Below are 12,857 nucleotides of genomic sequence, written 5' to 3' on the forward strand. Positions count from 1 at the left end.
AAATATCCATTCTTCATATTTGCTAAAACTTGGACTATATCCTGACAGTAGTAGAAAGAGCCAAGAAAGATATAAAGACACTTTGGATTGAGGCCTTGAAAGCTAGTTGATTGTTTAGTCTCCCAGGGTCCCAAAGCCTCTGTATATGGCACTCTGGGAATAAAACTCAACAATCAACGCTCTTTCTTGGCTCTGATTGGTTGATTTTGTTAAGACCAGTGAATTCTTGCAAATGTCATGGGAAGCCCTACAATGAGCCAAAGGGACCTGATATTTTTCTCACATTATCTGTCTCATGTACTACTGTCAGGATATAGTGAACGTGTCAGCAAATATGACAAAATACCTACTCCAGCTTTAATGAAATGATTCTTTAAATTTGTTCCTCTTCCATACAAACCTCAATTTGAAAGTTCCCTTCCCAGTTAATACCTTCTACCACTAGATGGCAATGTTATACACCTAAACTTTAAAGAGGGATTTAAAGGTAATCCCAAACACTGAATGTATCTACTAACAAGTATTCCATATACTATACTCTGCTATATCTTTTTCCTCCATTGCTGTCCAAAAACAATTAAAACGCATCAGTGAGTCACACCGATGCACTGGGTGACATGGTCATTCATTGAACACACACACTGAAGTTGTACTCACCAGAGCACCAAATGTGGATAAATCAGCAGCTGAAAATAGTCCCCAACAAATGCATATGTCCTCCTGTTAAACTAGCGTTTCCTAAGAACTAGAGTGACCAGCTGTATTTGGATATTGCTGAGCCTTTTGTAAAAATCAAACTATATTTGTGGGCTCTTTGTTGTTTTTAAAGATTAATGTATTCAGTAGAGAAGCAATGGACTTAGAGCTGAGAGCCACAGAGAGTAGGGAATAGGACTGTTGGTTTTGGTATTTTCTTGGGATTTGAAAGATATTTAGGCAACGAGTTCCACTGCTGAGGGGCTCTGACACCTGGTCATCTGCTAGTACTGAGCTGCAGCCCACAGGTCTACTTCATCATCATGCTGCTGTGATGCTTTGGAAGTGCTTATTAATCATTTAATAAGTAGAGCACACATAAGCACCCATTTAGGACAACTGCAAACCATTTATTCCATCTTTGTATGCTTTTTAAGGTCTAGATTTATGGAGAGAAAGTAGCATAGATTATTTACAAATAAGATTTTGTTAAATGGGAAAAACTACACTTATATCTGAATATTCAACTGATTTAATTCACATTTAGACATTTATGTATAGAATCTGCTGAATCCTGCAAGAAATGGTGTTGTAAGAACAAATTTGATTTGAAGATTCTTGTCCTGTAAATATCAATACATATAAATATATTTTGCAAATATCATAAAACACATATATGTAGTAAATGAGTTGACATCTTCCAAGTGATTTTGTTGTATTTTTCGTTGGGGTGAAAACCAAAAATTGTTATTAATATCAAATGAAGAACTCTTTGTAATGGCAAAGAGAACTCATAAATTATAAACCAATTTAGAGTAAATAATCAAAAAGCAAAACACATTCAGATGCTGTTTCAAGGGCGCAGACTTGAGGGGATGCGCCTGAGAGGCAGCAGCAACATCACCACCCGGTCAGGACGGGCATTAATACTTTGCCGCATCCCGGACAGCTCCCGCTCCAGCATGTCAAACCCGGTTTGCTGCAGGAACGGGTGGTCCTCCAGCGTGTAGTGGGTCTGGATCCTCTGCACCTTGGTGTTTGCGCTGCTCCCTCCTCAGCTGGCCCGTGCGCACTGCTCCCGAGGCCAGGGTCTTCTTCCTGGAAGCTGTGTTACATTGTTTTGATTTATGGTATGGCTGTGTTACATTTATTTCATGTCAATAATGACACTTCTCGGTATTTTACAGCCCTGACGAGAACGTCGGTCTCCTCGGCTGTGAACCGCTCCTGGCGTGCGTCTGGCCAATCCACCGTTATAATAGCAATCCGCCATGGAACAAGCGCACCTGCTTTTAAAGGGAATGTGAGATGACGCTCTGATTGGTTTCTTGCACGTTACGTCCAAACCACACCTATGACTAATGTAGCTACTTCAGACCAACCCATTTTAGATTTGCGCTGGGCGCAAGAGTCATTTTTCCCGCCAGCATAATAGCAACAGCGCCCGAGATCCGCCCACAAAGCTACTTGCGTTTTGCGTTTGATACTTGCGCTTCAGATCGGCAAGATAGGGCCCCTAGTTGTTTCACTTCTCTTCCTGTCTTTTTCCGTTTTCCCTCAAGTTTTGATTGTCTCCCCGCCCTGATTGGTTTCACCTTTGTCTCTTCATCCTGTCCTTCACCAGTGTTTTTGCCATAGTTGTCAGTTAATGTGACCAAACACACACTGATTCATTTCACTCTCAGATTCCTGTGCAAGTAAACACAATATGTCAACTTCACCTAAAAGCTAATTCCCAGCAATCAATGCTTTCCAGTGTATCATCTTTTAGAGAAAGGCCAGGATTCGTTAGGCCTGCCCTGCACAAAAGTAGACCAAAGACCTGGGATACGTCACAAGTCTCTTATTTGACATTTCCTTGCTCCTTGCTTGACGGTCAGTTTGGAGAATTTAATTTCAGGGATTCAAGGAATTTATTGTCTGCCACCAATGCAGGTGTGCCCTGGTTGCTCTCCAATCAACATGTGCACAGTACGCAGTCTCTATCACACAGCTACACAGTTACACACAGTGATCTGTGTAACATTTATGTGCTTACTTTCAGGCTGTTCTGCGAAGTTTGGAAGCATTTCTGAGCCCAAACAATATATTTTTTACGAAACATAATTTAGGAAAGATGCTCAGGGTTCGCCAGATTATACTAAAGACATACTATTGTAAAGCCAGTGTGGCATAAAACTGCAATGTAAACAGTTTTGTTAAATTAAATATCATCTTGTCATATCTTATCTAATTTAAATGAATGCTTCAATTTCTCTGTTTTTTCTTCACTGTAAACAAACTGATGATTTTACAATTCAGGAAACAGTATGAGTGGAATACAGAAAAGAGCACAGTAGACTGATATAAGTTATATTAATGTTAAAAAAAGTCACTTGCAATACAAGTATAAATATACTGATAATTTTATTTGACAATAAAAGGTTTGTTCAAAGACAAAAATGATTAACAAATGTATTTGTGAATTTACATTTAAGCATAAAAGTATATTGGGCTGTCTTTTTGAAACATTTCTAAAGAGTGAGAAAAACAAACCAGCAACAACAAGAAAAATGAAATCAAATTGACACGTCAGTTCTTAAAATCTGTAATTAAGTGAACAGTGGATTCTTAAGATGAATAAAATATGTTTAATTTGTAACATGCAAGGGCTGAGGTTTAAATCAGGAATTGCACACAGAAAATTAAACACTAACTTTTAAAATTCAGTCATTCAATATTCAATCTTATTATGCAAAAATATAATATTGTGTATTAGCCAGTATAGGTGAAGCATTTTCTGAAACAAAAGCCTCACACATTTTGCCCTAAGTTATTATATTACTTTTTGTTATTACTCATGATGCTTTTAAAAAAAATGTCACAGCAATAATTTAATTCCATTTACACAATCCTTATAAAGTAGGAAACCTAACGGCAGGCTGGCAGTTTTCAATTTTTCCCAACACATTGATATATATCTGACTAAAACAAATAACCTGTTTTAAAACGTTCAGGCTCAGGTTATCCATCTATTCCATGTGGTTAAAGGATGTGGTTAAAGAAATAGACCTGAAATAGACATGTCATGTCATTTCTCCTCTGGGCACACTTGCTTGCAACAAGCACAGCAGGGGCAGTAGCAACGATAGCAGTAATGCCGGAGCTGACAGAGAAGTCCGCTGGTTGTTTCTGGGGCTGCTTCAGGTTCTTGATACATTTTGGTAGAAGCTTCTTCACTTACCTGCACTATTGCATCTTCTGTGGTTATATGCACCTGGGATGTTTGATTGGCTTTGTTGCTAGTTGTCAGTGTCCTAGACACTTTTTCTTTGACATGGAGTTTCTCAATCTCACTAAGCATCTGAATCTTAAGTTGTTGGAGTTCCATGTATTTTTTATCTAGTGCTTTGCTGTTACAGTCGCTTTGAGATGTTGTGTCATTACTTGAGCCTTGTTTTAGGCTCCTCTTCTCCAATGGTTCCTTTTCTTTCTGGAACAATGTTCTCTGAATAAACTGATTAATTACTGTTAGTCTTTTCTCCAGGTTGTTTCTCATCTCATGACCCCGGCGCTTCATCTGATCAATCTCCTTTCGTTCTGTTTTAGTGTCCTTCCAGATATTTCGCAAATAATCTCTTTTTGACATTCCCTCATCTGTAAAATCCTCTTCTTCTACTGCCGACTCAGAGAGTGTTGCACGTTTATCTTCCTCTAATCTCCACTGATGTTCTAATTCTTCAGTCTGGATCGCAAAGCCTGCCTGAAGACCATCCTTCCCAAAGTCAAAGTCTTTAAGTTTATTCAAATCCTGCTTTTCAGGATCTTCCTCCTGCAGTACTTTGGCTACAACTTCAGTTTGTACCGCCATGTCAACCTTCATTGTCACCACATATTTCTTGTCTCTTTGGATCAGGTCACAATAACCAATAATCTTATTTTTCTGTTTATCAAGTTCATCAAACTTGAGTTCCAATATTGACTTCAACTGGACTATGTCTCCATGTTTCTGCTCTAATCTGTCCATATGCTTTCTGAAGTCTTCATTTATCCTTTGATTCAGCTGTTTGAACTTAGCCCTAAGACTTCCTATGGAGATCATTAAACTAGTGAGTTGGTTCTCTCCCATTTTGAGCTTGGAAAGGTCTTCTTCCATCCTCTTCTTTTCAATAGTTGTCTTCATTTGATACAGTTCTTGTTTGTCATGCTTGATCTCATCGATATGGGAATCAATATCTTCTCTCTGACATTGTTGCTCAGTCTCTATTATTTCAAATTGGTCTTTTTCCTCTTTTATGTCCTTTTTCTCCTTTTCTAATAAGTCACATTGTTTCTGGATGTCAGATCTCATCATCTTTAAGTTATTCACTCTATCCAGATCCCCTTTCTCTTGCTTCAGCACTGCTTTCACTTTTTCTAGATCTTGTTTTTCCAACTCAAACCCTTGCTTCCACTGATTTTCCATGTCCCGTCTCTGGGTTACCACATCTGACAGTATACCTGCAATACCTTCCTTTTCTCTCTCTAACAACTCAGTGTAAAAAGCCATTTTTTCTTTTTCTCCATCAAGTGCTGCAAACATTTGTTCTAATGTAGCGTACAGAATTTGCGCACCTTCACAGTTTTGTTGCAAACTGTCCATTTTGTTTTTCATGTCTTCACTGATCCTATTGTTCAGCTGCTGAAGCTTCACTTTCATAGTTTCCATTGATTTCATTATCTTCATGACTTGATCTTCTTTTATTTTCACCTCAGACCTTTCAACTTCTATTCTGTCCCTTTCAATCAAAAGTACTTCTCTCTCTTTGTCATTGTCAGTCTTCATTTTACTGAGTTGTTCTCTCTCTCCACTGATGCTGTTCATGGCAATGTCAACCTCTTCTTTCTTCTTTTTGAGATCCTTCCCCAAAACTTCCAGTTCTCCTCTTTCTGTAAGGACACTGTTCTTACTGGTTTCTAGCTCCAGTCTCTCTTTGGTCATAATCTCATGCACTCTATCCAGATCCTCTCTCTCTTGCTTCAGCACTGCTTTCAGTTTTTCAAGATCTTGTTTTTCCAACTCAAACCCTTGCTTACACTGATTCTCCATGTCCTGTCTTTGGGTGACCACATCTGACAGTATACCTGCAATAACTTCCTTTTCTCTCTCTAACAACTCAGTGTAATAAGCCATTTTTTCTTTTTCACCATCAAGGTCTGCCACCTTTTCTTCCAATACAGTGTACAGCATTTGCACATCTTCAGACCTTTGTTGCAAATTGTCCATTTTGTTTTTCATGTCTTCAATGATCCTTTCGTTAAGCTGTTGAAGCTTCCTTCTCAGAGTTTGTATTGATTTCATTTCATTTACGAGTTGATCTTGTCTCATCTTCAGTTCAGAGCATTGGACTTCTATTCTGTCCTTTTCAATTAAAATCATTTCTTTCTCTTTCTCATTGTCAGCCTTCATTTTACTGAGTTGTTCTCTCTCTCTAGTGATGCTGTTCATGGCAGCTTCAACCTCTTCTTTCTTTTTGTTCAGATCCTTCCTCAAAACATCCAGCTCTCCTCTTTCTGTTAGCACAGTATTCTTATTCATTACCAGTTCTTGTTTTCGTTTTGTTAACTCATCTTCCTTGAGTTCTTGTTCTTGTTGTTTTAAGGTTATCATGTTCATGACATGTTCAAGTTGGTTTCTTTTTGTCTGAACTTGAAGGGTCAGATGTTTAATGTTGGCCTTCTCTGTGTCTATCTCATCAAACAGACTGTCTGCATGTTCTTTCTTCTTTTCTAGCTCAGCTTTTGTGCTGTCCAACTTGTGTCTTCCCTCTTTTATCTCCTTTTTCTCCTTTTCTAATAATTTACTTTGTTCCTGAATTTCAGATCTCATCAGCTCTAAGTCCAATCTTTCTTTGGTCATGATCTCATGCACTCTATCCAGATCCCTCTCTCTCTTGCTTCAGCACTGCTTTCAGTTTTTCAAGATCTTGTTTTTCCAACTCAAACCCTTGCTTACACTGATTTTCCATGCCCTGTCTCTGGGTGACCACATCTGACAGTATACCTGCAATACCTTCCTTTTCTCTCTCTAACAACTCAGTGTAGTAAGCCATTTTTTCTTTTTCTCCATCAAGTGCTGCAACCTTTTTTTCCAATGTAGCGTACAGAACTTGCGCACCTTCACAGTTTTGTTGCAAACTGTCCATTTTGTTTTTCATGTCTTCACTGATCCTATTGTACAGCCGCTGAAGCTGCACTTTCATACTTTCCATTGATTTCATAATCTTCACAAATTGATCTTCTTTCATTTTCACCTCAGACCTTTCAACTTCTAGTCTGTCCCTTTCAATCAAAAGTATTTCTCTCTCTTTGTCATTGTCAGTCTTCATTTTACTGAGTTGTTCTCTCTCTCCACTGATATTGTTCATGGCAATGTCAACCTCTTCATTCTTCTTTTGGAGATCCTTCTCCAAAACTTCCAGTTCTCCTCTTTCTGTAAGGACACTGTTCTTACGGGTTTCTAGCTCCAGTCTCTCTTTGGTCATGATCTCATTCACTTTATCCAGATCCTCTCTCTCTTGCTTCAGCACTGCTTTCAGTTTTTCAAGATATTGTTTTTCCAACTCAAACCCTTGCTTACACTGATATTCCATGTCCTGTCTTTGGGTGACCATATCTGACAGTATACCTGCAATACCTTCCTTTTCTCTCTCTAACAACTCAGTGTAATAAGCCATTTTTTCTTTTTCTCCATCGAGTGCTGCAACCTTTTGCTCTAACGTGGCGTACAGAATTTGCACACCTTCACAGTTTTGTTGCAAACTGTCCATTTTGTTTTTCATGTCTTCACTGATCCTATTGTTCAGCCGCTGAAGCTTCACTTTCATAGTTTCCACTGATTTCATTATCTTCACAAATTGATCTTCTTTCATTTTCACCTCAGACCTTTCAACTTCTAGTCTGTTCCTTTCAATCAAAAGTATTTCTCTCTCTTTGTCATTGACAGTCTTCATTTTACTGAGTTTATCTCTCTCTCCACTGATGCTGTTCATGGCAATTTCGACCTCTTCTTTCCTCTTTTGGAGATCCTTCCCCAAAACTTCCAGTTCTCCTCTTTCTGTAAGCATATTGTTCTTACTGGTTTCTAGCTCCAGTCTCTCTTTGGTCATGATCTCATTCACTTTATCCAGATCCTCTCTCTCTTGCTTCAGCACTGCTTTCAGTTTTTCAAGATCTTGTTTTTCATACTCAAACCCTTGCTTACACGGATTTTCCATTTTCTGTCTCTGGGTGACCACATCTGACAATATACCTGCAATACCTTCCATTTCTCTCTCTAACAACTCAGTGTAATAAGCCATTTTTTCTTTTTCTCCATCAAGTGCTGCAACCTTTTGTTCCAATGTAGCGTACAGAATTTGCGCACCTTCACAGTTTTGTTGCAAACGGTCCATTTTGTTTTTCATGTCTTCACTGATCCTATTGTTCAGCCGCTGAAGCTTCACTTTCATAGTTTCCATTGATTTCATTTCCTTCATAACTTGATCTTCTTTTATTTTCACCTCAGACCTTTCAACTTCTATTCTGTCCCTTTCAATCAAAAGTATTTCTCTCTCTTTGTCATTGACAGTCTTCATTTTACTGAGTTGTTCTCTCTCTCCACTGATGCTGTTCATGGCAATTTCGAACTCTTCTTTCTTCTTTCGGAGATCCTTCCCCAAAACTTCCAGTTCTCCTCTTTCTGTAAGCATATTGTTCTTACTGCTTTCTAGCTCTAGTCTCTCTTTGGTTATGATCTCATTCACTTTATCCAGATCCTCTCTCTCTTGTTTCAGCACTGCTTTCAGTTTTTCAAGATCTTGTTCTTCCAACTCAAACCCTTGCTTACACTGATTTTCCATGTCCCGTCTCTGGGTTACCACATCTGACAGTATACCTGCAATACCTTCCTTCTCTCTCTCTAACAACTCAGTGTAATAAGCCATTTTTTCTTTTTCACCATCAAGGTCTGCCACCTTTTCTTCCAATACAGTGTACAGCATTTGCACATCTTCAGACCTTTGTTGCAAATTATCCATTTTGTTTTTCCTATCTTCAATGATCCTTTCGTTAAGCTGTTGAAGCTTCCTTCTCAGAGTTTGTATTGATTTCATTTCATTTACGAGTTGATCTTGTCTCATCTTCAGTTCAGAGCATTGGACTTCTATTCTGTCCTTTTCAATTAAAATCATTTCTTTCTCTTTCTCATTGTCAGTCTTCATTTTACTGAGTTGTTCTCTCTCTCTAGTCATGCTGTTCATGGCAGCTTCAACCTCTTCTTTCTTTTTGTTCAGATCCTTCCTCAAAACATCCAGCTCTCCTCTTTCTGTTAGCACAGTGTTCTTATTCATTACCAGTTCTTGTTTTCGTTTTGTTAACTCATCTTCCTTGAGTTCTTGTTCTTGTTGTTTTAAGGTTATCATGTTCATGACATGTTCAAGTTGGTTTCTTTTTGTCTGAACTTGAAGGGTCAGATGTTTAATGTTGGCCTTCTCTGTGTCTATCTCATCAAACAGACTGTCTGCATGTTCTTTCTTCTTTTCTAGCTCAGCTTTTGTGCTGTCCAACTTGTGTCTTCCCTCTTTTATCTCCTTTTTCTCCTTTTCTAATAATTTACTTTGTTCCTGAATTTCAGATCTCATCAGCTCTAAGTCCAATCTTTCTTTGGTCATGATCTCATGCACTCTATCCAGATCCCCTCTCTCTTGCTTCAGCACTGCTTTCAGTTTTTCAAGATCTTGTTTTTCCAACTCAAACCCTTGCTTACACTGATTTTCCATGCCCTGTCTCTGGGTGACCACATCTGACAGTATCCCTGCAATACCTTCCTTTTCTCTCTCTAACAACTCAGTGTAATAAGCCATTTTTTCTTTTTCTCCATCAAGTGCTGCAACCTTTTTTTCCAATGTAGCGTACAGAACTTGCGCACCTTCACAGTTTTGTTGCAAACTGTCCATTTTGTTTTTCATGTCTTCACTGATCCTATTGTACAGCCGCTGAAGCTTCACTTTCATAGTTTCCATTGATTTCATTTTCTTCACAAATTGATCTTCTTTCATTTTCACCTCAGACCTTTCAACTTCTAGTCTGTCCCTTTCAATCAAAAGTATTTCTCTCTCTTTGTCATTGTCAGTCTTCATTTTACTGAGTTGTTCTCTCTCTCCACTGATGCTGTTCATGGCAATGTCAACCTCTTCTTTCTTCTTTTTGAGATCCTTCCCCAAAACTTCCAGTTCTCCTCTTTCTGTAAGGACACTGTTCTTACTGGTTTCTAGCTCCAGTCTCTCTTGGGTCATGATCTCATGCACTCTATCCAGATCCTCTCTCTCTTGCTTCAGCACTGTTTTCAGTTTTTCAAGATCTTGTTTTTCCAACTCAAACCCTTGCTTACACTGATTCTCCATGTCCTGTCTTTGGGTGACCACATCTGACAGTATACCTGCAATACCTTCCTTTTCTCTCTCTAACAACTCAGTGTAATTAGTCAATTTTTCTTTTTCTCCATCAAGTGCTGCAACCTTTTGTTCCAATGTAGCATACAGAATTTGCGCACCTTCACAGTTTTGTTGCAAACTGTCCATTTTGTTTTTCATGTCTTCACTGATCCTATTGTACAGCCGCTGAAGCTTCACTTTCATAGTTTCCATTGATTTCATTTGCTTCATGACTTGATCTTCTTTTATTTTCACCTCAGACCTTTCAACTTCTATTCTGTCGCTTTCAATCAAAAGTACTTCTCTCTCTTTGTCATTGTCAGTCTTCATTTTACTGAGTTGTTCTCTCTCTCCACTGATGCTGTTCATGGCAATGTCAACCTCTTCTTTCTTCTTTTTGAGATCCTTCCCCAAAACTTCCAGTTCTCCTCTTTCTGTAAGGACACTGTTCTTACTGGTTTCTAGCTCCAGTCTCTCTTGGGTCATGATCTCATGCACTCTATCCAGATCCTCTCTCTCTTGCTTCAGCACTGCTTTCAGTTTTTCAAGATCTTGTTTTTCCAACTCAAACCCTTGCTTACACTGATTCTCCATGTCCTGTCTTTGGGTGACCACATCTGACAGTATACCTGCAATACCTTCCTTTTCTCTCTCTAACAACTCAGTGAAATTAGTCAATTTTTCTTTTTCTCCATCAAGTGCTGCAACCTTTTGTTCCAATGTAGCATACAGAATTTGCGCACCTTCACAGTTTTGTTGCAAACTGTCCACTTTGTTTTTCATGTCTTCACTGATCCTATTGTACAGCCGCTGAAGCTTCACTTTCATAGTTTCCATTGATTTCATTTGCTTCATGACTTGATCTTCTTTTATTTTCACCTCAGACCTTTCAACTTCTATTCTGTCGCTTTCAATCAAAAGTACTTCTCTCTCTTTGTCATTGTCAGTCTTCATTTTACTGAGTTGTTCTCTCTCTCCACTGATGCTGTTCATGGCAATGTCAACCTCTTCTTTCTTCTTTTTGAGATCCTTCCCCAAAACTTCCAGTTCTCCTCTTTCTGTAAGGACACTGTTCTTACTGGTTTCTAGCTCCAGTCTCTCTTGGGTCATGATCTCATGCACTCTATCCAGATCCTCTCTCTCTTGCTTCAGCACTGCTTTCAGTTTTTCAAGATCTTGTTTTTCCAACTCAAACCCTTGCTTACACTGATTCTCCATGTCCTGTCTTTGGGTGACCACATCTGACAGTATACCTGCAATACCTTCCTTTTCTCTCTCTAACAACTCAGTGTAATAAGCCATTTTTTCTTTTTCACCATCAAGGTCTGCCACCTTTTCTTCCAATACAGTGTACAGCATTTGCACATCTTCAGACCTTTGTTGCAAATTGTCCATTTTGTTTTTCATGTCTTCAATGATCTTTTCGTTAAGCTGTTGAAGCTTCCTTCTCAGAGTTTGTATTGATTTCATTTCATTTACGAGTTGATCTTGTCTCATCTTCAGTTCAGAGCATTGGACTTCTATTCTGTCCTTTTCAATTAAAATCATTTCATTCTCTTTCTCATTGTCAGTCTTCATTTTACTGAGTTGTTCTCTCTCTCTAGTGATGCTGTTCATGGCAGCTTCAACCTCTTCTTTCTTTTTGTTCAGATCCTTCCTCAAAACATCCAGCTCTCCTCTTTCTGTTAGCACAGTGTTCTTATTCATTACCAGTTCTTGTTTTCGTTTTGTTAACTCATCTTCCTTGAGTTCTTGTTCTTGTTGTTTTAAGGTTATCATGTTCATGACATGTTCAAGTTGGTTTCTTTTTGTCTGAACTTGAAGGGTCAGATGTTTAATGTTGGCCTTCTCTGTGTCTATCTCATCAAACAGACTGTCTGCATGTTCTTTCTTCTTTTCTAGCTCAGCTTTTGTGCTGTCCAACTTGTGTCTTCCCTCTTTTATCTCCTTTTTCTCCTTTTCTAATAATTTACTTTGTTCCTGAATTTCAGATCTCATCAGCTCTAAGTCCAATCTTTCTTTGGTCATGATCTCATGCACTCTATCCAGATCCCCTCTCTCTTGCTTCAGCACTGCTTTCAGTTTTTCAAGATCTTGTTTTTCCAACTCAAACCCTTGCTTACACTGATTCTCCATGTCCTGTCTTTGGGTGACCACATCTGACAGTATACCTGCAATACCTTCCTTTTCTCTCTCTAACAACTCAGTGTAATTAGTCAATTTTTCTTTTTCTCCATCAAGTGCTGCAACCTTTTGTTCCAATGTAGCATACAGAATTTGCGCACCTTCACAGTTTTGTTGCAAACTGTCCATTTTGTTTTTCATGTCTTCACTGATCCTATTGTACAGCCGCTGAAGCTTCACTTTCATAGTTTCCATTGATTTCATTTGCTTCATGACTTGATCTTCTTTTATTTTCACCTCAGACCTTTCAACTTCTATTCTGTCGCTTTCAATCAAAAGTACTTCTCTCTCTTTGTCATTGTCAGTCTTCATTTTACTGAGTTGTTCTCTCTCTCCACTGATGCTGTTCATGGCAATGTCAACCTCTTCTTTCTTCTTTTTTGAGATCCTTCCCCAAAACTTCCAGTTCTCCTCTTTCTGTAAGGACACTGTTCTTACTGGTTTCTAGCTCCAGTCTCTCTTGGGTCATGATCTCATGCACTCTATCCAGATCCTCTCTCTCTTGCTTCAGCACTGCTTTCAGTTTTTCAAGATCTTGTTTTTCCA

General features: G+C 38.7%; 1 protein-coding gene across 2 annotated transcripts; it reads right to left on the minus strand.

Moving 5' to 3' along the window:
- Positions 1-3,083: 3,083 nt before the first annotated feature.
- LOC127364166 (trichohyalin-like) lies at positions 3,084-9,745 on the minus strand. 2 transcript variants are annotated; one of them, XM_051401428.1, is made up of 2 exons: positions 9,518-9,745; positions 3,084-6,727 (listed from the first exon to the last, which is right to left on the minus strand). In XM_051401428.1, exon 2 carries the CDS (start codon positions 6,572-6,574, stop codon positions 3,767-3,769), a length of 2,808 nt encoding a protein of 935 aa, XP_051257388.1. In that variant the 5' UTR covers positions 6,575-6,727; positions 9,518-9,745; the 3' UTR covers positions 3,084-3,766. The 2 variants fall into 2 exon arrangements, with proteins under 2 accessions (XP_051257388.1, XP_051257386.1); XM_051401426.1 differs by having other exon boundaries at positions 3,084-6,175; positions 8,967-9,745.
- Between the last annotated feature and the right edge of the window lie 3,112 nt (positions 9,746-12,857).

Source organism: Dicentrarchus labrax, unplaced genomic scaffold (genome assembly GCF_905237075.1).
Source record: "Dicentrarchus labrax unplaced genomic scaffold, dlabrax2021, whole genome shotgun sequence".
Taxonomy (NCBI): Eukaryota; Metazoa; Chordata; class Actinopteri; family Moronidae; genus Dicentrarchus; species Dicentrarchus labrax.